At 29.9% G+C, this 26,625-nt stretch overlaps 1 protein-coding gene across 1 annotated transcript in view; it reads right to left on the reverse strand.

Annotated features, from left to right (window-relative positions):
* Positions 1-26,625, reverse strand: part of LOC131849398 (zwei Ig domain protein zig-8-like) — a 39,860-nt gene that overhangs the window by 8,165 nt on the left and 5,070 nt on the right. Inside the window, exons 2-3 of the mRNA XM_059199467.1 lie at positions 12,851-12,939; positions 4,366-4,565 (exon numbers count right to left, since the gene is read on the reverse strand). Of these exons, the coding sequence (XP_059055450.1) occupies positions 4,366-4,565; positions 12,851-12,923 (273 nt within the window). The 5' untranslated portion in view covers positions 12,924-12,939. The remainder of the gene's footprint in view (positions 1-4,365; positions 4,566-12,850; positions 12,940-26,625) is intronic.

Below are 26,625 nucleotides of genomic sequence, written 5' to 3' on the forward strand. Positions count from 1 at the left end.
AGGTCCATTGTTAATACGTAGGCTGGTGCTGGCAGGAGCCAGCCTAATTCCTTGCCATCAGATATGAAGCATAAAGCAATCATATATGGTAAAATAAAGAAATAATAAAAATAATTATCTTTAATTTGTCTCAAACAGTGTAAAAAATCTGGTTATAATAATATCAAAAGGTATTATTTGAGACAAAACAGTCTATCATAAACCATCAGTTTCTTCTTCTATATTAATTGTATTCGAATCGTTCCAGTATTTTCTTTAATAAACCGTTTGCAGTAGTTAGGTAAAAGGGGTCTGATACTAATCCTACCCAGGTTTTTAATGTAAATCTAGAGAATTTAGCATTAAGTTGTATATCCCAGTTCTTAGCGGTTTAAAACATTTTACAGACAGACTCGTCAGTGCTCTATCTGAGAGGTCTTTATTTTGCATTTTATTCTGAAAACTCCCGATGGAATTTCTCCGACTGACTGTTTTATTAAAAAGTTGTTCATTAACTATGGAAATTCTGCTTTATGGTTTTATCCTTGTCGTTTCCTCTTATTGCAAATAGGAAAGAACGGAACAGTCTCTTGTTAATAGACAATCAAATTATGTATCTTTAATTCGTTCTCTTTCGCTGAGATTTTTATAGGGAATAAGAAAAAGCTATAGACTTTTTCTTCATTACGCTAATTTCAAGTTTGTATTCTGCTTATTACACGTTATATTCTTTTAATAGAAATTTACATTGAAATATTCCTGAAATATTCTTAAGTCTAACTAAAGCTAACTGTTAATACTTATAATAATAAGTAATTTTTAATACCATTTATGATATTTATGTAATTTTTAACCATTACTTTTTAATCATGAAAATATATATTCAGATATTTTCCCTATTTAAATTGAATTATTTTTATAAACACTTTTAAAATACAAATTATTTTAGTGTTTAAAACAAATTATTTTAGTCTCTGTAACATTCCGATTATATTAATAAGTGACAAAAAAAGATTATATAAAATCTAAAAATATTTATAGCAAGTGTTAAATATTAAAGAAAATGTAAGATTAATTGATATATTATTTTAATATAACAGTCCTCTTATAGTATTTATTTCTTTAGAGATTTTGTTTGACTTAATATAAATCTTTAAACTAACAAATATTTAGCACATATGATTAAAAGCATAAAGTTAGAATTAATTTACTTTATTGAATACAGAAAAACTATTTATAGTCTTAGATCACAAGAAATATTTAATTAATTGTAATAAAGTTACTGTGAGTAACGAAAGTACGAATACGTACAGTTCACTTTTCAATTTACAAAACATATAAAAGGAAGCAATTTATTACATTTTAATATGAACAATAAATATATAATGGTAATTACTGTTTATCATTATAAAATTATTATCTTGTGCATAAAAAACTTTATTTTATTATGTTCTGATTACGTGATTGGAGATGATATAAGCTCGTCCATGCCCAATTTTAGATATATATGGTAAAAAATGAAGCAGTATTTACATTAAAATCGATTGGGAGCAAGTTAGACAGTTCTCGACCTAGCATAATAATAATTTACTGGTTCAAAGTTAAATTTACTATACCGTTGTCAGTATTTTCATTAAGTGCCCAAAACTTATAATTACGGACCTAAATTATGCCTAAAACTAAAAGATGTTATTACTGAAGTTTCATTGTTTTCAATAACCACTTTAATTGAAAAGTAATAACTAGTCTTTTATTATCAATTTTTTTTTAAGTAGTTAATATTTTGGTGTATATTAAAGTTGCAAAAACTTATTTGATAGATTTGTTTATGGTGCCAACATTCTAAGAAAAATAATGCCTAACTTTAATTTATTTATGGTAATAACGTATTTACCATAAAATAATTGAAAATCTAATACTAAGGCGTCAAATGACTGATTAGGTCATGTTTTTATGTAAACCATATAAAAAATAATATCTTTACTAATATTATAAAGAGAGGGAGGAAATTTTATTTCGAGGAAATTCAACTTCACAGCACATGACTTGAAAAATTTCTTGCACTGTTTGAATAATTAAAATTACTTAAGAATAATATTTCTTATAATATTCTCGAGTAACAAAAGCCATTTATAGCAGACTAATCTATCTACCATAGTTTAGAAGTATGTAAATGAACAGTATGTTGGTGGAGACTTGGAAAACGAACGCCTTGAAGTTCGATTTTTGAGTTGGCCACATCGCAATATATATATTTATTCTTGAACCGGATATAGTTGAGAATATCCTGTTTCTTGGTGGCGTAGTGTAGACGGAACTGGTTCTAAGCAAAATATCTATATATATCTATATGTATTTGGTATTGTCGCATACAACAATGAGTTAGAGATTGGCTAGATGTTATTGGATTGGCTATTTTATGTTAACATAAGTATATAAAAAAATCACAAAGTCTTGAGCATCCGGGTGAAGTTGAGGCGGAACAATACTTTTACCGACGTGTTTACAGTATATTGATAGATCAATCAACCTATCATTATTTTGTTTTTGATGAAACCGATGTATAATGAAAATTGTACCATTGAATAAAATCAAGTGAGTATACTTACCGTTAAGTAAATAGACGTAGCACCCACCCCAATTCGGATTCTCAATAACGAATCGCGCCCTATTTTAGCGGGCTTGTGTTATCAATAGAAACCCTTAAGTGGCCACTTTGGTGGTGTAACGATCGCTATCAGGGAAGCTAATCATAAATATAGACTCTCCGGTGCCCATAACATCGTATTTTATGTTCATCTTGAATAAACATGGGTACTATTTATTAGACAATACGGGATTGTTTGAGGAGTAAATTTTAGGAAGATCATTTTTAGGATCCTGGGATTTTTGTAGATTTTGATTTACCTAGTATAAAACTCTGGTATAAAGTACTTTCATGGCATATCATCATAGGCATCACGTCATATTCTAAGGACCTATAAATATTTTAGTGCAGCTATAGAATATACGTCTATATGTTTACTAATAGGTAGTGCTTTATTACCTTATGTTACTTACCATATCTATGACATAAATGGGAATAGTTAAAGATGGTAAACTTCATAACCACACAGATATAGGACCGTACAATTACAACAACATTTGTACAGATTATCTAGAGAAAAATTATATTTAATTAAGATAACTTTATATGTATTACCTAATTTTGTTCTTAAATTGATCTCATAAAGACAGACTAAGAACGATTCTTAAATGTTTTAGATAGAGTTAACGCATAATGAATTAATATACTATTCTGGCTATTAGTCACAACAGAAAAATGATAATTAAAACTTACTCTCCTACCTAAAATCTTCGAACTATATTTAATGTAAGTATATATAGAATCAGGACACTATATAACACTAAGCAAATAAAATTTACAATACCGCCCCTAACCCGTTATAAAGGCTGCAAGATTTACGTCAAGCCCATAGACTTTTATTCCAAGGATTGTAGCCTTAGAACTGTTTTCTGAGCTCCACGATATAGGACATTAAACGAAAATCTCTCTGAAATGTCTATTTAAATGTAAAACGTGAAATGTGACCGTTTTCCTTTTGAAAATACGTTTTGGTTTTAAATATGTAATAGTTTTATTTAAATGAAATGTTAAGAATGAAATATTACTAGTTAAATATTTATATTTCTCGTTATTCATATTATAAAAGTATACATTTATACTCGTTCATTTTATAGAATAATATGCCATTTCTATTCTTTACTTTTTGTATATATTTTTTAAGTCTGGGGGCGGTATCAGTTAAGAATCACTGATAAGAAACCTATTTCTAATTGGTAATTTATTTCTGAGCAAAATTTCAATGAATATCTTATTAATATTATAATTGCGAAGGTTTGTTGTTGAGTATGGACGGATGTTTGTTACGATTTTACGCAAAAACTATTGAATGGATTTTGATGAAACTTTACAATAATATAGCTTATAGATACATCAAAATGAGATAAGCGGGTGAAACCGCGAGTACAGATAGTGTCTAATACATTGAAAAGTAACGTATTAATCAGCATATTGTAAATTAACCTACTAATATATTATAACTACGATGGTGTCAACATTTTTATCTATAATCAATATTTTAAGACATCTTCAGACAAAATTAATAATACAAACAATCATATATATATATATAAAGTATAAAGATTAGATTATTTGTTAACGGAAGAACTTAAAGAATAAAATTTTTTGGTAAATGATATTTTTCTTCTGTAGCAAGCTTATTATTAGCAAATAACATAGACTGTATCTTCCGTTAGCAGTGTGGCAATATAGTCGTTATTATTTCTAGTAATGCAGAATAGCTATAAATATATGATCCTTACCGTTCTGTTCTGAAGGTTCTTGACTCTACACAATAATCTAACTGGATGTCCCACTAAGCCCGTTATGTTTTTCGGTGTTGTTGAATCGAAGTACGGCGCGTCAGCTGATCCCTGCCATTCTTGAAGAAATTCCGCTTTAAATCGACGAGATGATATATCCATAGTTGTAGTGTCGAATGGTGCCTCTGTGCCGGAGCCAGCTAAAAAAAGTATAATATTGTTATTTCATATAGTTCCAATGTTGTTATTATTATATTGACTAAACTTAAAGGAGTTAAGTTTTAGATGTTCTTACTAATTCACAAATGAAAAACTGACTTTGTTAATTACTACATTATTTGCGCTCTGATGGCTCAAATTATTACTATCGTCATAATATTTGGTATGTATATAATATTAAAGATTCGTTGACGGCCTCAGTGGTCTAGAGGTTTAACCCACCGCCTTGTTAGCGATGATTGCTAGTTAAATTCTCGTTGATTTTTCCATAATACAAATATTTATATTCTGTGTTGCATCAGTTGTGTTATTTGTATTAATATGAATATTATCTATATTTAGTACATGTTTACAAAAAATGTAATTATTCTAGTCTTAAGTTGTTTACCGGTTACCGTATTAATTTTACCGGGTTCTTATTATTCCACTCAATAAACAAAGTCGCGAGTAAAAACTATATCTAATGTAAATGTTAGTAAGTACACATTAATACGCTAATCAAATTATGTACAGTCTATGCCCGATTAGGATTTAATTTTCTTGTAAAAAAACGCATACTAAGTAATAAGTGAAGGGACTATTGAAAATACAACGATCAAGGAAATAAAAACATTCCTTTCATAACTGAATGAATGGAGAATATTTGCATCTTAAGTGTGGAAAAACACATTTCGAATTGAAGCCTGATTTCAAATCGGAATATTCATTTCTACTTATTCTTTGCAAAATGAAGGTTCGCGAATTACGGTATTCATACTTCAGTACGATCTTTTAGAATTAATATCCACGAGGGACCCCACTTTTTAAGAGACAAAGCGTAAAAGATTTCTCTCGGTTATTCCTCATTCATACATCTTATAACATCCTGGGCCTATTCATTCAGAGTCAGCGGACCGAAAGAGAATAAATATTTTCACAACAAGCAAGCAATGAATGTACTGATTCTATGATTTATGGGGAGATGTCATTTTACTGTAGATAATTGCGCTTGGCAAAGTATCCTGTTGATATAATTTTTCTAGATGTTTTCATTCACAAATGAATTTTTAAGAAATAAATATATAATAAAGTAGTAAATCTATACATATAAATAAAATTGGAGTGTCTGTTTGTAATATTGAAATAACCACTTTTTAATACATCCATATGAATATAAATACGGTACATTTACCAAAATAACATTTTTACAATTTTTGCCTGCCTGTCTGTCTGTTTGTTAGGACTAATCTCTGAAATGGCTGGACCGATTTTGACGGGACTTTTTTTGGCAGGTAGTTGATCTAATAAGAAGTAACTAAGGCTTCTTTTTTTTAACTTCCACGCGGACGAAGTCGCGAGTACAGATAGTTATAAATATAAAAGTAGGAAATGTAATTAAAAAACTAATAGCTTGACGACCCACTTGATTGAAAATGCAATTCATATCACCGCCAAAATGTTGCGAATACCATATATTTATTAAATAACTATAAAACAAGATTTTAAATTCATATTCATAAATGAATATTTTTTTTTTGAGATTTTTTGACAATAAATATTAATAATAAAGTTTAAATGGATTTCGCCTGTACTTTATAAATTACATATAGTATTTAATTAAGTAACCTAAGTCACATAAGTGCAAATATGAACAACTACCGTGTGACGAATCAAATTCGCGATCATTGGTATGTGTATTGAAAATCTAAAATTATGATAATAATAAACCTTATGATGAATAGAATAAAGAAAAGAATGAGAATGGTGATTTACACAAATATATATTGACTATCAGTGGAGAGTCTCCCATTCCGATATTGTACATCAAGTAGTCGTTAAATCAAGTCGAATGTATATGAACATAATAGTACATTTGAGATTACAGTCGTGAGCAGTTTTTTCGATTGCCATGAAAGGGATGAGTAATATTCCTTGGGTATAATTACGTACCTAGGTTTATGTCTTTCACTGCGTAACATAGATAGATTGTCAAGTTATAATAAAGGACTCAAAATGCTTAATTTTCAATGTTCGTGATGTGCTTTTTTTTTTTACTTCTGCACAATTTCTCAAATGCGAGGCTAAATACAGAAAAGTCTATTTTACATTTACATTTTATTCTCCAACTCAAGGAGAGACATACTTCATTGTGATTGCCTGAGTTACTAGATAATCTTTTTTAATCTTTTTGGTTTTTTAGCCTTTTATTTATATAAATCTAATAATTATAAAATTTGAAATTTAAAGTAATCCATGAATAAATTATCTCCAATATATTCTAGCTCATCTTTATCCATATATTTTAGGACGTACAATGTTACGAACAGATATACTAAAACACACGTCTTTTTATTTCTTTTTGCACTTGGTGTTAAAAACATGGTAATCATTAATGTTTACAAAGCAAATTTAATCGAAAAATAAGTATTTATTAAAAAATAAACTAGTAAGTGAAAGAGCAGTCTCATATAAAGAAATATTTATCTCGACATCCCTCAGTTACCCTTTTATATATTTCGCATCTGTGACATTTTTATTCAGAACTCTCGCTTAAAGACCGTTTATGTCGCAAAGCGTAAAACAGGGTAGATCTACCGGAAATCGGGCTGTCTTTTGGATTGATTTCGCATCTTTCCCTCTGCGAATGTTCAAAGCTTTTTAGCTAAGTTAGATTATTGTTGCTGTATTTTCTGGATATATACAACATTTTATTTTCTAAAAACATTCAATGTTTATCAATATTAATATTGTAAAGCAGAAATATTTTATTTATTATAGATTTCTAATGTTAAAACTAAAAAATATTGGAGACTAAAAAAATATTTCACCCACAATTAGCTAGTTCATCAGAAAGCAACTAAGGATGCATTCCACGGGAGCACGGGATACAGCTAGTTTATAATAAAGTAAATTAAGCTAGCTAGGTTAGCTAGTTTATATTAAAGTTTTGAATTAAAACCTTATATTATATATTTCAAAGTAATCTATCTAGTGTGATAGGTGGTCACAGATGACGTCATAATGATGAAGTACTTAACAGTATAGAAGAAGAAGGTATGTATTGTAGTATCTTTTCATTAGATTTATAGAATCTTACGACGTAAAGACTACAAACTGTGACTGAAACCTGAAACAATGACTTATTACGCCTCACCATGAACCTATTTCTTTTATTCCCACATAAAGTATAAATTCAAATTCAAATTCAAAAATCATTTATTCATGTAGGACATTTTAGCCGCTTATGAACGTCAAATTTTTACATTATAATTTTATTTTTTTCCCTACCGTCCAGTTCGGTATATAGATCCAATTGAGAAGAACTGGCAAGAAACTCAATTGAATTACTTTTTTTTAAGTTTATTTACAATGTATATTTATATAGGTGTCTATGTCTAACATTAAATGAACAACTATTGCCATGCACACTCGTCATTCAAGTAATCGTTTAGTGAGTAATAGGCTTTGCTCAGTAAATATGATTTAACAGATGTTTTGAATTTATTTAAGGGTAATTCCAACATATCCTTTGGTATCTTATTGTAAATTTTTATACCTATTCCCATAAAAGACCTATTAACTTTTTCTAAACGATGCTTGGGGACAGCAAGTTTGTCTTTAAATCTTGTATTAATATTATGAATATTGCTGTTTTTTGGAAATAAGTCAAGATTTTTATGAACATATAGGATATTTGAATATATAAATTGAGAAGCAACGGTGAGAATATTTGCCTCTTTGAATTTCTCTCTTAATGAGTCACGACTCTTCATACAGTAGATCGCTCGAACGGCACGTTTTTGTAATATGAATATATTTTTAATATCTGCCGCTTTTCCCCATAGTAATATTCCATAAGAGAGTAAACTATGAAAATAACTAAAATAGACTAATCTAGCAGTATCAGTATCAGTGTACTGTCTAACCTTACGCACGGCAAAAGCTGCTGAACTTAGTTTCGCTGCAAGGCTTTGAATTTGTGCACCCCATTGTGTTTTATTATCTAGTGTGATTCCTAGAAAGACAGTAGTTTCTATGAATTCCAGAGATTCGTCATTTAATTTAATATTGCAATTAGTATTAAAACTTTTAGACAGAGAGAAATTAACACATTTTGTTTTTTTAGCGTTTAACATAAGATTGTTAGTTGTAAACCAGTGCAGGAGACGCCGCAAAGCACTATTTACATCGTCATAATTATTAGTCATTCTATTAACTTTAAAAATCAATGAAGTATCGTCTGCAAATAATACTATGCCGCATCTATCCTGCATGGCATATGGGAGATCATTAATAAATATAAAAATGGACCGAGAATAGATCCTTGTACACCCATTTGCACAAGTGACCCGTCAGACGTAGCGTTGCTAACCTTCACTTTCTGTATTCTATCAGATAGATAAGATTTTATTAAATTTAAAGCATTGTCTTTGACGCCATAAAAAGCAAGTTTTTTTAGCAATGTATTATGATCAACGCAATCAAAAGCCTTAGAAAGGTCACAAAAAACACCTATCGCATCCATTTTAGTTTCCCATGCAGCAAATACGTGTCTAAGCAACTCTGCACCTGCGTCTGTAGTTGAACGACCTTTGGAAAAACCGAATTGACTATTGTGGATTAAATTATTTAAATTGAAATAACTGACAAGCTGCATAAGGATTATTTTTTCAAAAATTTTACTGAGTGCTGGGAGTATAGATATAGGTCTATAATTTATTGGGTCACTCTTATCTCCAGATTTAAAAAGCGGTATGATTTTACTAATTTTCATTATGTTAGGAAATTTACCTTCATCTATACATTTATTGAAAATAAAAGCAAGAGAGGGCGCAATAATTTCCATTATACTATCTAGTATTTTAACAGATATACCCCATAGATCCTCTGTTTTTTTATTATAGCTGTTTGAATATTTTCATTATTTCTACTGATGATGTATGTCTAAAGTTAAATACAGCTGATGACTTGCTAACATTGTCTGTTAGTAAAGTTTCAGCAGCAGACGGGGAAGATTTTAGAGCCTGTGTCGTAATTAATGGAATATTAGTGAAATAAGATTCGAATGTATCCGCGACCTCTGTGTCGGAATTTACCAATTTGTTATTAATATATATACTATTTTGAAAATTAACTTTTCCAGTTTCTGTATAGTCTGTACTATCATAGCCACATATTTATCAGACATCAACTTAATTTCAATCTTACTTTCATCTCGTTCCTGTAATAAGGCCTTATTTAATTCATTGGATTTTTTTAACTCTAAGAGCGTCACCTTGAGCTTAGCATCAAGATCACATGCTCTGCGGGACATCATTTTTAATTATTATGTTAAATATCTACGAAACAAGACAACAATGAATATTATTCAATAGAAGAAATACAGTGTTGAAAGTGCGCTATTTCCCTTCAATAAAATAATTTAATAATAAATAAATAAATAAATATTGTTAGTAAAAACTTTAAATACCAATACTGTTACAAAAAAATAATTAATCTTATATATTACCACTACAGTAAATATGTCTTAATTTGTCATATGATATCTAGCAATGGCTATGGATTACTAATATTGTATTGTTATTTAATCAAATACATAAGTTTAGTTTCGCACAGCTATTTGGAATATATTATCAATATGATAATAAATAAATTTTATGAGCTGTATTGCAATAACAATAATATTTTATGTTAGTGGGTAGTTTTTTTTTTTTCCTCTCAACAACAACAACCGATCTTCACTATCGAATATTTAACTTTAATATTATTGTTTATTTGTAAACGGATATAGTAATAGTGAAGTGTAATAACTGTATTTAATTATTAAAAGTCAATAGAAATCCAAGACTTCTATAAATTATACTTTGACAGTTGGCGGTCCCACAAATTTTGCAACGTAGATTTTTGTCACAAAGAAATCACAGATTTGCACACCAACAATAATCGACGTTACTTATGCCCAAAACTCACTGATTATATACACTAGTATCGTTATTTCACAAGTAATAAATTAAAAACAATAAATAAATAAGAGCCAACTGACAAAGACTGTTATCGGCAGTGTTGCCAGAGAGAAAAAAAGATGTATGTAAAAAGATGTATGTATGATATATGCTCAGTATCAACAAGCTCAGAGTCACTCAGAGGGCAATGGAGAGATAGTTTCTCTGCGTGATCGAATCAGAAATGAGGAGAATGACCGACATAGCCCGAAGAATTGCGACTTTGAAGTGGCAATGGGCACATAGCTCGTAGGACAGATGGCCGTTGGGGCAGTAAAGTCTTCGAGTGGCGACCACGGACCGGAAGACGCAGCGTGGGAAGGCCTCCAGCAATGGACCGACGATCTGGTCAAGATCGCTGGAAGGCATTGGATGCGAGCAGCGCAGGACCGATCGTCGTGGAGATCTTTGGGGAGGCCTATGTCCAGCAGTGGACGTCTTCCGGGCTGCGATGATGATGATGATGATGAAAGTATATGCAAAAATGGTCACCATACTCAATCAAGTAACATAACTTATCTATTCAAACTATATAAAAAAGTCCATTACACGAATAAAACTGAGATTCATTTTGTATTATCAGCCCAGTTTAATAGACCACTCGCCCTGGCCTTGTGACCGTGATATTAATGGACATTTTCATCGGTAGGCTATACAATAAGAGACCTTTAAAGTACCCAGGTCTAAGGTTGATCCTGAAACCCTCGTATACATATCGCATATCAAAATATCTAAGTAAGGCTAAAATACATTTAGTGAATACTAGAAGTCCATATCTGTAATATGAAGAATTTTCCTCGTCTCGAACATATGTATATTGCGTATATATTAAAAATGTAACTGATTGTTGTCTGTACATGAAATATATATGAGAAAAACTAATATTGGAAGGCTTAACAACGTAATAGAACCCAAAACAATTATGTAATAAGTTTTGTTTTATGTATATTCATATGTTTATTCCACAAAGCCTTAACTATTTTAGATGTGGTTTTTTCTTATATACTGTGATAAACTGCACTTAAAATGTTGTTTTATTCTAGTCAATTTAAAAATAAAACAGTTATTATATATACTATACGTATATTATATACATATATTATAAAATAGTTACGAAGTCGCGGGTTTAGCTAGTATTGCATATCTTGATAGGAACTTTTATAAATAGATTCCGCTTCCGTTTCGACCTTGCAATAACAGAATATTACAGTCTCGTGTTGTTTTTGCTTTCTGGAAATATAAGGTTTTCTCAAAATATCGCTCTTATTTGACAAGATTTCTTAAAAACATGTGTATATAATAAATGAAAATATGTATAAAAGAAATACACATAAAGATATTCCAACACTACTCTAAATTTATTATGGAGTAAACAGACTATATACATTCAATACGTATTCACTTTGATGAAATACTACAATTAGAACTTTAAAACCTATGACATGTTGTATTTTAATTTATATGAGAGTAAAATATTTTATTTAATACCTTACCTATTTTATTTAATAAGCTAATACGGTGATTGATCGATAGATCAAGCTGGACTGACGTGACAGGAGTTTAGAGGTTAGAGCGATCTTTATGGAACATAAATATTATGGATATAAAAGTAATAATAAAGTTGATACAAATACATCCTTTAAAAATCTCATCAGCTCTGCAGCTTTGAGGCTATATCTAATTGAGCCTAACTTCGCTTAAACTGATTCTATTTCATAATTAAAGCCTCCTCTACATATGCCATAATCTTATCACCTAAACTAGAAAAAAAAACCAATATAATAAAAAACCAATGTAATATTATGTTATCTGTGGTATTACTTAAAAAATCTTAAGTGGGCACCCAAGTCTCACTTATTTCAGCCGTTAGCACCATAATACATCTTACAAAACAAGCTGCTGTTTTGTAAGCTATAGTGCTTCGGTTATAGAGTGTGATTAAGGATTAAAATTATAGGATAAGAGGCATAAGATCTTAATCTGTTATGGAATAGCAACGTATACTAGATATTACGGCTATAAGTTTAATTAATATTCCAATTCCATAAAAATGCATCAAGCTATTAGCAAAAGCTTTCTTGAGAATCAACATTGAATTTATTCTTACATTGTATAGCTAACTAAAGTAATAAAAAGTAAAAGTATATATATGTATAATTTTTAATACAGAAAATATTATTTTACGCAATAATTGCGTGAAGTTCATAACCTCTAAATATGCAAAAACAACATTTTAAAGGAAAATATTGAAAAACTCTCTTGAAATAATCTATAAACGTACTCACCTATAAGAAAAAAGAACCCATGTAGAAGAGATAGCAATAACGCAGCATTCACACCGTAAACCGCTCGCCCCATCCTCTTCTCTGAACCGCTGAAAAATAGGATAATGGTTAAGGAAATAAAGAGTCAGATCGGCAAGTAGAATATGAAACAATATTGCAGAATTCTGCAAATTCAATAGAATTTGCAATATCATTTGAGTCACGTCGAACTTTAAGAAATAAGTATAAAACAATAAATTCTTTATAATATGTTTCTTTTTATTATTTATAATAATTTTTTATTTATTTATTTATAAACTTTCGTGCTACATTTTGACATAAAATAAGCTTAGTATGCCAGTGTATCAAGTCTACCAGTGGTCGTGGTAAATTGGTCGTGATATCTATGTAGAAAAGGACTAAGAAAGTAGGTCAACAAATTTGTCTTTATTTCACCAGTAATAAATAATTCTTTACATCCACCACCATCCCCAGTCAGCCGATCGTTTGTAACAGCGTCGAAATTTCAGAGCTTATAAATAATCATGGTAACTTAACTGACGTGAAAAAATATAAACATAATACAAATTATACAACTAATCTAGAAATATATATTTAGTGTAAACGAAATATTATCGATATTAGTATCAAAGTATGTCGATATATTTCTGTTAAGTAATCTATCACTCTGCATGTTAATATAGACAGGAGTTTTTATGATAAAAATTTCCCTGGACATTTCACTCAGCGCCATTTAGTCCCAAGCTAAACAGAGCTTGTGCCATAGATATTAAACAACATATATAAATACATTAGTATATATAATAAAAAAATATAAAAACGTTTACATTTTTTGTAAATACACACATAATTTATATAGAAAACATCACATGATACAAACGATCATAGTCATGAATACAAAATATTAGTACCGTGCAAGGAATCGAACCGCGACCGTCAACTATTGTTAGATAATTTATTATTAATAATATTTAAAAGTATTTATTCCGGAATAATAATGAATAATGGAAGAATATTATCGAAAAATGTATTATATAAAGTTAGAGCTAATTTATAATAAGTTTATATCTTAAAACTATTAATATTATATTGCTTGTACATATTATTTAGAGACAGATATATTTATAAAAGAAGGCAAGGCTTCTTTGAAAACGGACCTTACAAAAATCAATTATTCACTTTTTAGGCCTAATTGAGATAAAGTTAAAGGCTCACCAGCGATATAATACAAAAATTAAGAAAATAAAGAAAAATATATTGTATTATACCTTTATTGTAGACATTATCAGGTTGTAACATTAAAATAAACTGGAATGTTTTATTACTAAAGTAATCTAAAAAAGGACTCCTATTTAGATTTTATCCTATTCTTAGGTATATTACTGAGACATGCATTAGGGTATAGAATTATTCACAGAGGCTTTTGTATCTGTAATCAAATAAATCATATAAAGGTCTATCAATCACATTAAAACGGATACAAACAAGATGAGAAGGGATGTCATCCTGACAAGGGCATCCTGAGGAATTCCAATTTAGGGAATTAAAAGTTAATTTGATTTGTCTCGTCTGATGCTGGAGAAGAGGGGTATGTGCACAATATTCACTTATGTGACACGCCTTCGTGTCAAAATCTCTTTACTTCATAAAAGACGTTCAGTAATTTGTTGAATTTATTTTGCGTTATATTCTTTCTTATAGTAGTTATAAGAGAATATAAGATTAAAAGTATACGAAATATAATGGCTTTGTTCTGTTTTCCTTTGAGTAAAATAAGTTTTAAAAATAAACTTACCTACATAGTAGCGTTAAAAACTCAGAAGTTTGAATAAGAAAAAAAATTGGTAAAATAAATCAATTGTTACCTATGTTGTCTTGTCCCTCACGGGTCTAGGTAGAGAACTTTGAAAAAGGGCGAGCACAATAGATCTATGTAGACTACGGCCTACAACATACTACGACGTTGCACCTGACGATGGCCCAAGACTCCAATAAAATAAAATAATATGTTGTTATTATTAGACAGATAATCTTATTTTCCATCGTAAAATCTGTATTATTATAATACAGATAAATACTAGTAAAGTATTTATACAAATAAACATCAGTTTAAAAAACATTTATTTTATTTACTTTGCTTATTGTACAATATTTTAATTCGTACCTACTAGTTGCTGGTCACTTAGCATATTATGCGTACTATTTTATCATGTATAAATTTATATATTAAGAAAATAAGTCATAAAATGTCCATAAAATAGAAATGTATTCCATTTCAAATATAGGTTAATACGATCACAGCTCCAGCAGATGTCTTTAGGAGCGATTCAATATTTACATATGTTGATATTCTCTCGGGGCTTGAATAATCTAAAGCGAGTCATGTAAAGATATGTCGAGTAGTTGAACGTAAAATACATTAAAAGTTCAAACGTTTAGTATTGACAAAAGAAAGCTCCAGAGGTCGTCGTCAATCTACTGTTATCTCAAAACCTTCCAGTTTATGTTGTCTATTCCTCTTCGGTACCCTTAGCTATGACAGAAATATTGGTATAAAGTACGAGTAAATAGTATTAAAATCGAATAAGTTCATTTATAATGTATGTATATATCTACGATATGTTGCCTATTACGTCCGTTAAGTAGCATACTTTGTAAGATATGTTTCGGTTTAAGGGCGATATAAAACACTGAAATTTCTGGATATAGAATTGAGCCATCATAACATCATTTGTATGTAAGATATGTTATAGTATTGTATTGCTAATAAATTAAAAAAAAGAATAATATCAATATTCAAGTACGTCAAGTTATATTATTCGAACAGTTGGTATATATCAATCTGTAATAGATATCTGTATATGATGCAAATTTTGTTACAAGTATTTTTTTTAATAATAACTAAATTTTTTATAAATTTTATCAATGTACATAGAGTATATTATAGAAAAATACATTCCTGTACACAGTTATAAAATGTAAGGAACCATGTTAAAAAATAAGGTATTCCTTTAAAACGGCACGTAAAACTTACTAGATAATGCGTACAAAGTGTCACGAATTTCCGATAATAATGTATAGGGTAACCAACAAAGAGCAACTACGTATAACCCAAAGACATTCTTTTACGTCGGCCATAAACAAAATTGCCCTGTAAGGGGTAACGAAAGGAGATCGTAAATTTAGTGTTAAATAAACATCACGAAACTAAAATAAAGTACTGGAACTATAAGCCGTAAAATCTTAATATAGTTTCATAGTTTTGTTTGTACTATGTATGTAATTAAAAGCTCGCCTTAAAGTTTCATAATTATTATAGAAAATTTTATGTAACGATTAAAATATATTATAAATAAAATAAACATAATTCTCAATTATTTTGTATTTATGTATGTATGTCTGTCAATAAAATATAATAGAATATCCTTCATTCAAATAAACTTAATTTAAGCACTTTTGATGTTTTTTAGTGTATTCCGGAAAGATTTCTCATCACAAAAACAACGAGAAAGAAACTTATGTATTACTCTTTTAAGTAATCGTTGTAATTTTACATTTTTAAGTTGAAATGTATGAATGCAAACTACCAACTAGCAGTAATTTATTAGGGTCAAAATACACAATAAGATTAAATCAGTCATAGTGATTAGAGCAGACCAGTCCCTAACGCACTCGTTTACGAGTATGACGGAGGAGCCAGCCATCACTGCATTCGACCATATTTTAGGGAGCCAAAATATGAACTAAGTCAATGATAATAGTAACAGTCCATATCACAGTAAACAGTTACCGTAGGTACCTGAAACACAATATGATGGGAATAGCGCTTGCTCTTATGGACCGCTGGGTACGGGCCTTGAGCAAAACGTCTTTACCCGTGCGTATTGCTGGGCTGAACCAGCCGGTCGTTCATTGTCGCCTTACGGCGAAGCCGACTACAGTTATACAACTGAGGGAATCAAAATAACGAAAAAGGGTAATTAATGTCGTTCGCTGGGTTGCTTTTGACCGTCCCCTGTTGATAATAACGTGACTCCACGCTGGAGAGTATATTGCGCGGGATGGTGTGGACACAAGAGGAGTCACGTGTGCATTTACGACTCCTAAGAAGCTTTAATATATCCTTCTTGAAATCCCTATGCTCTAGAGAAAATCTCGGCAAGTTCTCGTTGATTCTACAAATTAAATGTGTGGAAGGAAACTCGTCACTAACTACGACTCTGATGAATTGGGTTGTAAGGTGTACAGATGAATACTTTATCGATGACAGGTAGCGCAATGGTAGAAAGTAATTGCAGATATCATGTCAAATAAGTTCTTAAGCTATAATCCGTTGAATATTTGGTAGAATACACAGAACGAGGCAAAGTCTCGCCTCAAACTAAGTAGCTCCATATCGCTTTAAAGATCGAGATCATCGACAATTCTGTCAATAATCCATACTGGCTGTTAACCGTAACTTTGTCTTCTTTTTTTTAGATGTCTGTTAGCTTATGTTCTTCCTCATGATGATAATCGGAATCTATCTTGAGGCCAATTTTTATAAAATGTACATTAAGTCGTTTAGTTTTTAATCCACTTTTCAGTTCACAATTATCAGATTACAAAATAATTAATATATATATTGTTATAATAAAAAGATTACTTGTAATAAATTATCTACTTAATGATGATTTAATTATTCAGTGCTATATTATTACATTACACTTTATTTACTTCTATATATTGAAAACTCCTTGTTTATAAATTCGTTTAAAAGTACCCTAAAGATAAAGTTAACAAAGCATGCCAGACACGTTAATCTTCCTAATAGTACTATAAGGATTTGTGATCCAGGTAATTGTGTGAACATGACGGACACACAAACTTTTCTGTTAGTACGATTTTCTCGCCGGACTTTCCTAATAAAGACCGAAACTTCGATAATATAGCTGGGGAATCTTTTAAGACTTTTCCTTAGGGCTGTCAACATTCCAGTTTGTCCGAATTTATTAGATGGCCTTTATTTGTTTTCTTATTAAGTTCGTTCTCGTTAAGTCACCTTCGTAAATCTCGCGGTGTGCCGGATGTGTAGGAAAACGTATGTATACATTCATACTAGCGGTTTTCTCCAGCTTCGCACGGGTGTGATCGCACGGATGTGATGAAACATGTCATGGATATCACTGATTTTATCTATACAGGTCATAATTAAATTATCACCGACTAATAACTAAAATATCTAATTATAATTGTTGTATTTATATATATATATATAAGTGCAATAAACAATATTTATATAGATATTGAAATAATACGAAGGATTCTTACAGCAATAGGAGCAAAACAATAGTTATTAGAATTTTTGCTCATCTGTATCTCTATCATCTGTATTTGTGTACAATGATTCCTCTATGGAAACAAATGTAAACTAATATCATAAGGTCTGACTTAAAATTCAAAATTGGATCAGTTCACATAATACACAAATCAGTTATCTTAAATTAAAAGGAATTATGTAAATTTCGCAATATTTACAAACGAGAAATTTTTTAGATTTGCAACGAACAAATAAATGATCCAAGTAAGAAATGCAGACCTTTAATGAATTATTTCGAGGTAATTTATAAGTATCAATATTCTGATGAGGAAGAATTTGATATCTTGTATGTTTGTTTGTAATGAATGAACTCAAGCAAATATTTCAAATATTTAAATCATTGATTGTTGCTGAGTATATTACTAGCTTAGTATAGATTGTATTCTACAGGCTCTAATAACTTTTGCGTGTTAAAAATGTAATAGAATAGAATTATACCTTTTTTGTTTTGATCGATTGTTGTTCATGTATTTTTTTATCGGCAGCCGATGGCGTGGGTTGTGCAAAATAAATCATTCTACTAAAAAGGGTTTTGTTTACAATATAAAAATATTTATCGAAAACAAATTTCTGCAGAAGAAAAAGAGTATTAATAAATCACTTAGACAACTTTATACACAAATGTGTGTACATTTTAATATTATCAAGAACATACTAAAGAAATTTTATATTTATTGCTACTCAGCTATATTGAAAATCAAACGACTGTACTGTATTTATATATAGATATATGTTGTTGTCCTTTTACACAAACATACATACATATTGTCTAAGCAGGCTTGCTGACAAAGGGCGCTTGGTAATACTGGCCACAAATAAATACATGTGGCCACTTAAATTAAGAAAAAAGAATAAATAAACAATTTAAAATAAGAACTGGAATAAAAAGGATGCTCCCTATTTTTAATTATATAAAAGAAGATAATTAATGATTTATGTGATTTATATAATTAATTATTTTTATGAAAATATACACTCCAGAGTGCTTGGCCACTAAATAGTACTACACATCGGGACGTTCCTGAGCAAAGGTGAGTAAGTTTGGTGTTACATTGCTTACTTTGGGGTCTTCGGAGTGTGGAAGACATTCTTCCAGATCAAAATCGTATTTCTACTTCCTTTTCCATTAATTATTTTCTTTTCAATAAATACAGTCCACCCTCAATTTTATATATTGTTTTATAAGGATTCGTAATTCAACACATATATATAATATTATTATGTTTGTTTAATATTCTGTAGAAGAAACAGAGTATTAATAAATCACTCTGACAACTTTTTAATAATGTACATTTAATAAAAATTATAGCCATCTTGATACTAGCTACTGTATATATACACTTGAGATCTGTATACTGTAACCATGTATACTGTTATACCTTGTCTATCTATTTGTTTAACAATGCATCGAAATATACGACGACAGCAGCAATAATTAATGGGACAATACAATTTGTAATATACAGGGTTAGTCATAAAGCCGTAAGCCAATGAGGTATTGAACGTGAAAGTAAAATATCATAAGTTAAATCAATGGGTCTACTTTTGTGGAACTTGCCTCGGCTTCGCTTGTTTGTACCTACATGTATTATATATATGTATATAAACGTTCTTCTAGAATCACACTATCTATTAAAAAACACCGCATTAAAATCCGTTGCGTAGTTTTAAATATTTAAGCATACATAGGGACAGATATCGGCAGCGACTTTATTTTATACTATGTAATGAAGTTTCGTTTGTAAGGAGCAGATTAAGCGAAATTATAAGATAAGAGAAATTATAGGATAAGAGGCATAACTTCTTAGTCGTACTGATGACATCAATACAAACAATCATACTTATGAATACAAATGTTTGCACCGAGTGAGTAATCGAATCCGCGACCATCGGAAATTGTGGCTGTGTGCTAAACCGCTAGATCATCGAGGCCGATATACACTATAATAAAGCTTTTCTAAATATTAACTTCTAACGTATGTCAAATATTGTGATGATTGGCAAACTCACTTATAAGTATTCATTTATTTATTATTGCAAATTAAGATACTATTATGTACCTATACATAATGTTACCAACTAAAAATTCAGTAATTGTAACAAACTAAATCGTTAAATTACAAATCACTGATTAGTAACAAATTACTGGGTTACCTCGAAAATATATCGCTGTACGAAATCGCTGACGAGGGGATAACTTTTTAAATCATAATAATATGCTATAAGAAATATTTCAGAAGTTTTGGATAATGTTTTTCAAGTAGGGTCGAAAGGAATTGACGGCATAAAAAATTTAAGTTATTAGGAATGAACCAATTTAAACATTTTTATATCTATTATAAATTAGGGCATTAAAATAGATATCAAAAAACTAACAGTCCGTTATTACATAAATAAATTACAGACATAACAATAAAAATTAAAGAAAATTATTATTAAAAGTGTATTCGTATGTTACAAAATTTGTTTTCTTTGTATTTACAACATGCGTTTTAAGTATTTCGAATATTTATAAAATATTATTTTCAATGAAAAATGTTTCGTGCATTTTGAATAAATATGGGCATCAAATTTTGTATGAATACTGTAAATATTTTAAAAGTGTATATAATACGTATCGTGCTGAAAACTTATTTTACTTGCAAGTTACAATGTTAACGTTTCTAATAAATGAACAATAATTTCTTCCTCTTTTGTGGTAAATGTTGTTTACTGAATGCAACATTATTATATCCACGCTTTCAGTAGGATATAAAAAAGTTTGAAATTTGGCAACTTTCTATTTTCCGCCGTTCAACTTTATTGGTTAATAAACGCCTATCTACTATGAGTGAAAAACTTTAATAAAGAATTTTTCTCCATAGTATTACTAAGTATAGTATTATTAGTTACTTAATTTTAGTCTTCCTGTCAACAAACTATAGAATACTGATTTCTTTGTTATATTAAATTCAGATATTGATTTCAATAAATCTCTTCTAAATTTAAATTAATTGAGAATGTTTGAATATGTAACAGAAATATTTCAACTGATCCTTAACTATGCACCGTTTAGAGTAACAATGGCTCATTGAATATTATTCAACTCTAGGTATTAGTCTGGGTAAACAATTATGAATACGTAATAATAGGGCTTACGCAACCAGACAACTATACTGTTTAGATTGTAACTAACCCTAAAATATTATCATTTCTACCTCCTATAAATATCACAATAATTGCTTATGATGCCCTGTTGTTATTTATCCTCATAAAATGAGACCTTCATATTTGTTACGCACACAGTGTTACGCGATATCAACATAATTTGTGATATTTATTATTCTGATATATGAGTTAATAAGGGTTGTGGGATCGTTTGGAAATCATCGTAATATTTATGTATGTGATATTATACCATTAACGTGAATAAAAATGAGAGAATGAGTCATTGAGTATAATATATTAGGTTTTAAATAAAGAGCTACAAACAAATCTTGTTTTGCTAGAAACAATGTCTAAGAAAGGAGGTATGGCTTTATAGATTAATTTCCAGATCCTTTATTTTCAAAGAAAGTAAATAACCTGGCTGACTAAAATAAACATATAGACGTGATACTATTATTTCTAATCATAGACAAGTCATTACATATTAGTGAGCTTATATATCTAACCATATTACCCTACTAATGAGTAATGACTTGATGTACATTGGTGTAAATATTTGTAAGCAACGATTATGACAGAGTTTGTCAAATTACCATATGTGAAATCATTATAACATGTCAAAGAACTTAAGTACAGTGTCTACAGAAATTTAATAGAAACTCCAACAAATCAATTGTGTTCCATTTTCTCGGCCATTAATTAAATGGAAGTGCTATGATATAGATGCCTACTACACCGACTATCATAAAAAAGTACTTAAGATCATTTGTGGTCGACACAAAGAAATAGAAAATAAATTCATCACACAGAATTTATTTCTGACTGAAACTCACCTGTGAAGTAAATACCGATACCGAAACTGAGAATAAATCCGAGAGCCCGGTTATAGGTACGCTTCGTGTCATATGGGATTTAAATATACCCAGCCAAGTGTTAAGTGCTCTGTTCACCACGATATCATTAATTGCATCAAGTTATCAGGGATAACAGTCGTGACTATATGTCACTACAATGATACAACATATATACCTAATTTGATTACGTACAGTCAGGCAAGAGAAATCGCGAACTTCGTAAATTGTACAGTTGATCTGAGTTAGGTAGACGTGGGGTTTTGTTTTAGTGAGTGTTGAAAATTATTAAAGTAATTTGGTAGTTAACTCTCTTAGGCCCTGTTTGTTGTTTTACTGCAACTTTTGTTATTACTATAGCCTTTTCCTGACTGGATTGGCGTTAAAAATATGAATTACTACCTGCTAAGTTAAAATTTTCACTTCAGTTTTTTAATTATTCATTTAGAAGACGTTAATTTAAAACTTAATTTCATAAGTTTTTTTGTTATTACGACTTGAAATAACAATCTATGTAAATGGTGAAGAAAGAGTTTGTACAAAGTATTAAAGCTAACGAAAGTCTGCTTTATCTATTTCTGACTTCAGACAACTTGCTTAGCGATCAGTATTCCAGTTACAAAGTTAAGAAATAGCTATTTATATATAAATCATATGTCATAGTGTTTAGTATCGGATTGATCCAAAATATTTGAACAGAATAATATAAATTTTTTGGTGTATTTGGTAGGACTAAGAATAAGTAATTGGCCATTTTTTTATACTTCTAGAAGACCCTACATAGAAATCACTTAAAAGGCAAAACAACGTTTTCTATTTCTGCTAGTGATTTATAATATATTGGTCCTTAGGAATAACAACTTACGAGATAGCACTGGAATTATGTACATATTGTGATGTACAATATACTTTTCACTTCTATATAAGATACTATTTTAAGCAGGATGGTCAACTAATAAAGTTATACAATTGTTTATGTAATGAAAGCTATTACAATTAGAAAAAAAATATGTCATTAAAATATTTTAGATATAAATTTAAATAATTTAGTACTAATCATACTAATTACTAAAAGGACGTAAATATTTTCCAAAGAAAATTTACATAATATTTTGCTATTACTGGATAGATTGAAGCCGGTAGACAATAAAAGCTTTCTGTTTTCTAAATGTAAATACAAAAGGATATAATAACACGTTTTCTATTTGAAACATGAATGTAAAAATTAAACACGTGTAAAAACTGTATACTCTACAAATAAGTGCTCTTTACATTCCCACTCAATAAAGCACGTACGCACGTATGGAAATGTATTGAGTTGAAAATATTTCTAACATTTCGACATGAAATTTAATGTATGAGAAACATATTCCTTCTTAGTCCACTGATATTGACATCATCTAAGTTAACTAATTATCTGGACTGTAATCAAGTTTTAAATTTATTTGACAGAGCTCTTTATATAAATGCCTTTCTCTTACTTGTTTAGATCATCTAGCATCTTGCTTTGTAACCAATTTCGGTATGAAAGGCGATGAATCAACCGCCCGATGTAGCAGCGATTGCGGGTATTCGGTAATATTAGATGAGTTCTTCCGAATGGCAATTTATGAGGAGCACCGCAGGCTTTACAACAGTTTGTTTATATATTATATAAGCGACAGTTACCATCTGTCACCAAGATTTATCAACAATTGAGATGTTAGCCCATTTATTTTGAATTTCAGTTATATAATAGAAGTAATACGAGTAACACTCATCTCGAAGAAAGTAAATACTCCAGAGGAAACTCTAGTGGAATGGCAAACATGTCCCCTTAAGAAAGAGTAAACAGTCCCTTAATCTTTTAGATTAAAGAAAAATAGCACGGCAGTCAGTGCTAAATATAGTGCGATTATGATACCATCCCTATCCTAAAACATGAGACGGTTATGACTCTTCATTAACTTGTTTATCATTTTCAGATATATCATGGTAAGATAATACCGTATTAAATAAACCTCTATACCTAGTTGAATAACCTTCTATTCATTGATATAAAAATAAACAACATTACTCTAAGCTTTGTTTATCAATACCGTACTGAGTATCGTTAGAATTGCTATCGTTTATAAAATCCAAAGTTACATAAATTCGATGCAAATAATCCTCTATTTTATTTTATAGTTTGGCTCGATGCTAGATAGTTGCAATCTGATTCCCTTCTACTTGAACGGTAATATACAGACTTTAGCCATCTTACTAGATGCGTCACCTCGCGACGGCAGCCATATTTGCATATATTGTTTTAGAAGAAATACAATTTAAAGTAAAGTATCGCGATTTATGATGAGTTCTACATCCTAATTTTATTTATTTATCTTTATTTATTTATTCAGCTTTTATTTATCACGGATAGCATTTTCATGAGGATCACAAATTATCTGCCATAACATCATGCAATATTCTCTAGTATTTTATTTAACACAATCCTAAGTAAGACTTACCATTACACTGTTTATCATTTGAAGGTTACATAGCGGTGTTATAAACTGCTTCTTCTTCTTCTTCTCCTGATCATATAGAGTTGTATTCACCAGTATATCTTTTAAACTGTGTGTGTGTGCTTTGTATATTGTTCTAGTAGGTAAGCTGTGCTTGGTTTCAAGCGTTTATTATATTATTCTTTTTAATTTAATTAGTAACATATATGTGTATATTATTGTCTTTATTTTGAATAATATAAAAAAAAGAAGAAGTAATAAATATCTAATCAGTTGAAAAGCGTTATTATTTCCATTTCAAACTCTGGTATATTTCTTAGTTCGTTTTACGTCACAAGATCTTACTTAACAAAGCCTTTCTTAATCTTCTTCTAATTACTTATTGGTGAGAAGCCACAGTTCCGCTTCGTTGTATTTTAATTTTCTATTAAATCCACAAATATTATCTTATGACAAAGAAAGTCAGTACTCATTTTGTTATAAAATTTATGTTGATTTATGCACTAAATCCTAGTAAGTACCTTAGCAATACAAATTTATTGGAATAATATAACATAATAAATGCATGACGGCCTCGATGGTCTATCGGTTTAGCACATCGCCTTACTTCCGATGATCGCGGGTTCGATTCCTTGCACGGTACAAACATTCGTATCCATGAGTATGATTGTTTGTATCGGTCTGAGTGTTTTCTATGTATATTATGTCACCAGAAGTCTAATCGTATGCGTTTGCATGACTATTTAGTATCTTTTATTTAGTTATATATATTGTTAGTAGTAGGGCAACAAAGGAATGTAGTGATACATAATTAATGAATATGGTATAGAATATTGACTAATTAACCACTACTTTTGTATAAGACTATAATATATTTCATTAATATTATTATTCCTAATAAATGAATGTCAACAGGTAGCTATAGCTGTATTATCTACGTCATTTTTAAGAAAAGTAAAATTAATGTATAACCGTAAAATAAATTGGCCAATAAAATCGGATCGCTCAGCAGCAATCCAAGCTATTGTCAGTCATTTGCAGGATGAGTTCGGGTTAACAACCAATGTCCGACAGTTGCTCCTTTATTCAATTTGGTACACGGCAAATAATGATACAATGGGGCCTGTCATTTTGTTGATCGCCTCGTTTTGTTGCCTTTTGTGACGTTGAATGCAAGGTCGTAAAAAGACGTTTCAGGAATGACGTGTTCGCTAGATGACGTATGTAAAGTTACGTTCTTTGGCTATGTACAGGTTTACGATATAGCTGCGATCAAGAGGTTAACAACTTTGTTGTGGAAGTTTTAAGTGGAGCACAATATTGTAAAGTGGTATCGTCTTGTACTAGAATTCGTAGGGAAATTATGGAATTATGTAATCATTGTTGATGGACAAAAATAACTTTTTTTTTAATATAACCAAAATATCGACATGTATCTATTCGAGCAATTAATAATAAGAAAACAATTCATACAAAAGTGATAGCCAGACTAAAAATTCTCTCCCCAATATTATTCTATCTGGCTTCACTAGTAATGAATTGGTCTTTTATCGGTAGCTCCTTGCATGAGTGGATCTAGATAATATTATTATGAGAAAGATAGCCAACTTAGAAATAGGGCGACTTATTACGGAGGTTTCTACATGTAGATATAATAAAAGCTATACCAAAACCTAAATAGATAGAACGCGGTCAAATAAATCTGTATCTAATATATAAGTATTTTATTTGATTCCAGTTTAAATGAAAATGAAATCCAGAAAGTTACCCTTGGGTTATTTTTGAGTAATAGCATAACTTTATTAAATTATATTGTTTATTGATATTTGTATATGTTAACATATAAAATCACGGAGGAAATATTATAATAGCGGTAATGATTGAGACAAATGCTACAATATACATAGTTAATAGTTAATAGGTCGAAATGTTATT

Source organism: Achroia grisella, unplaced genomic scaffold, assembly GCF_030625045.1.
Source record: "Achroia grisella isolate CSIRO2021 unplaced genomic scaffold, CSIRO_AGI_Agris_v1 utg642, whole genome shotgun sequence".
Lineage (NCBI taxonomy): Eukaryota > Metazoa > Arthropoda > Insecta > Lepidoptera > Pyralidae > Achroia > Achroia grisella.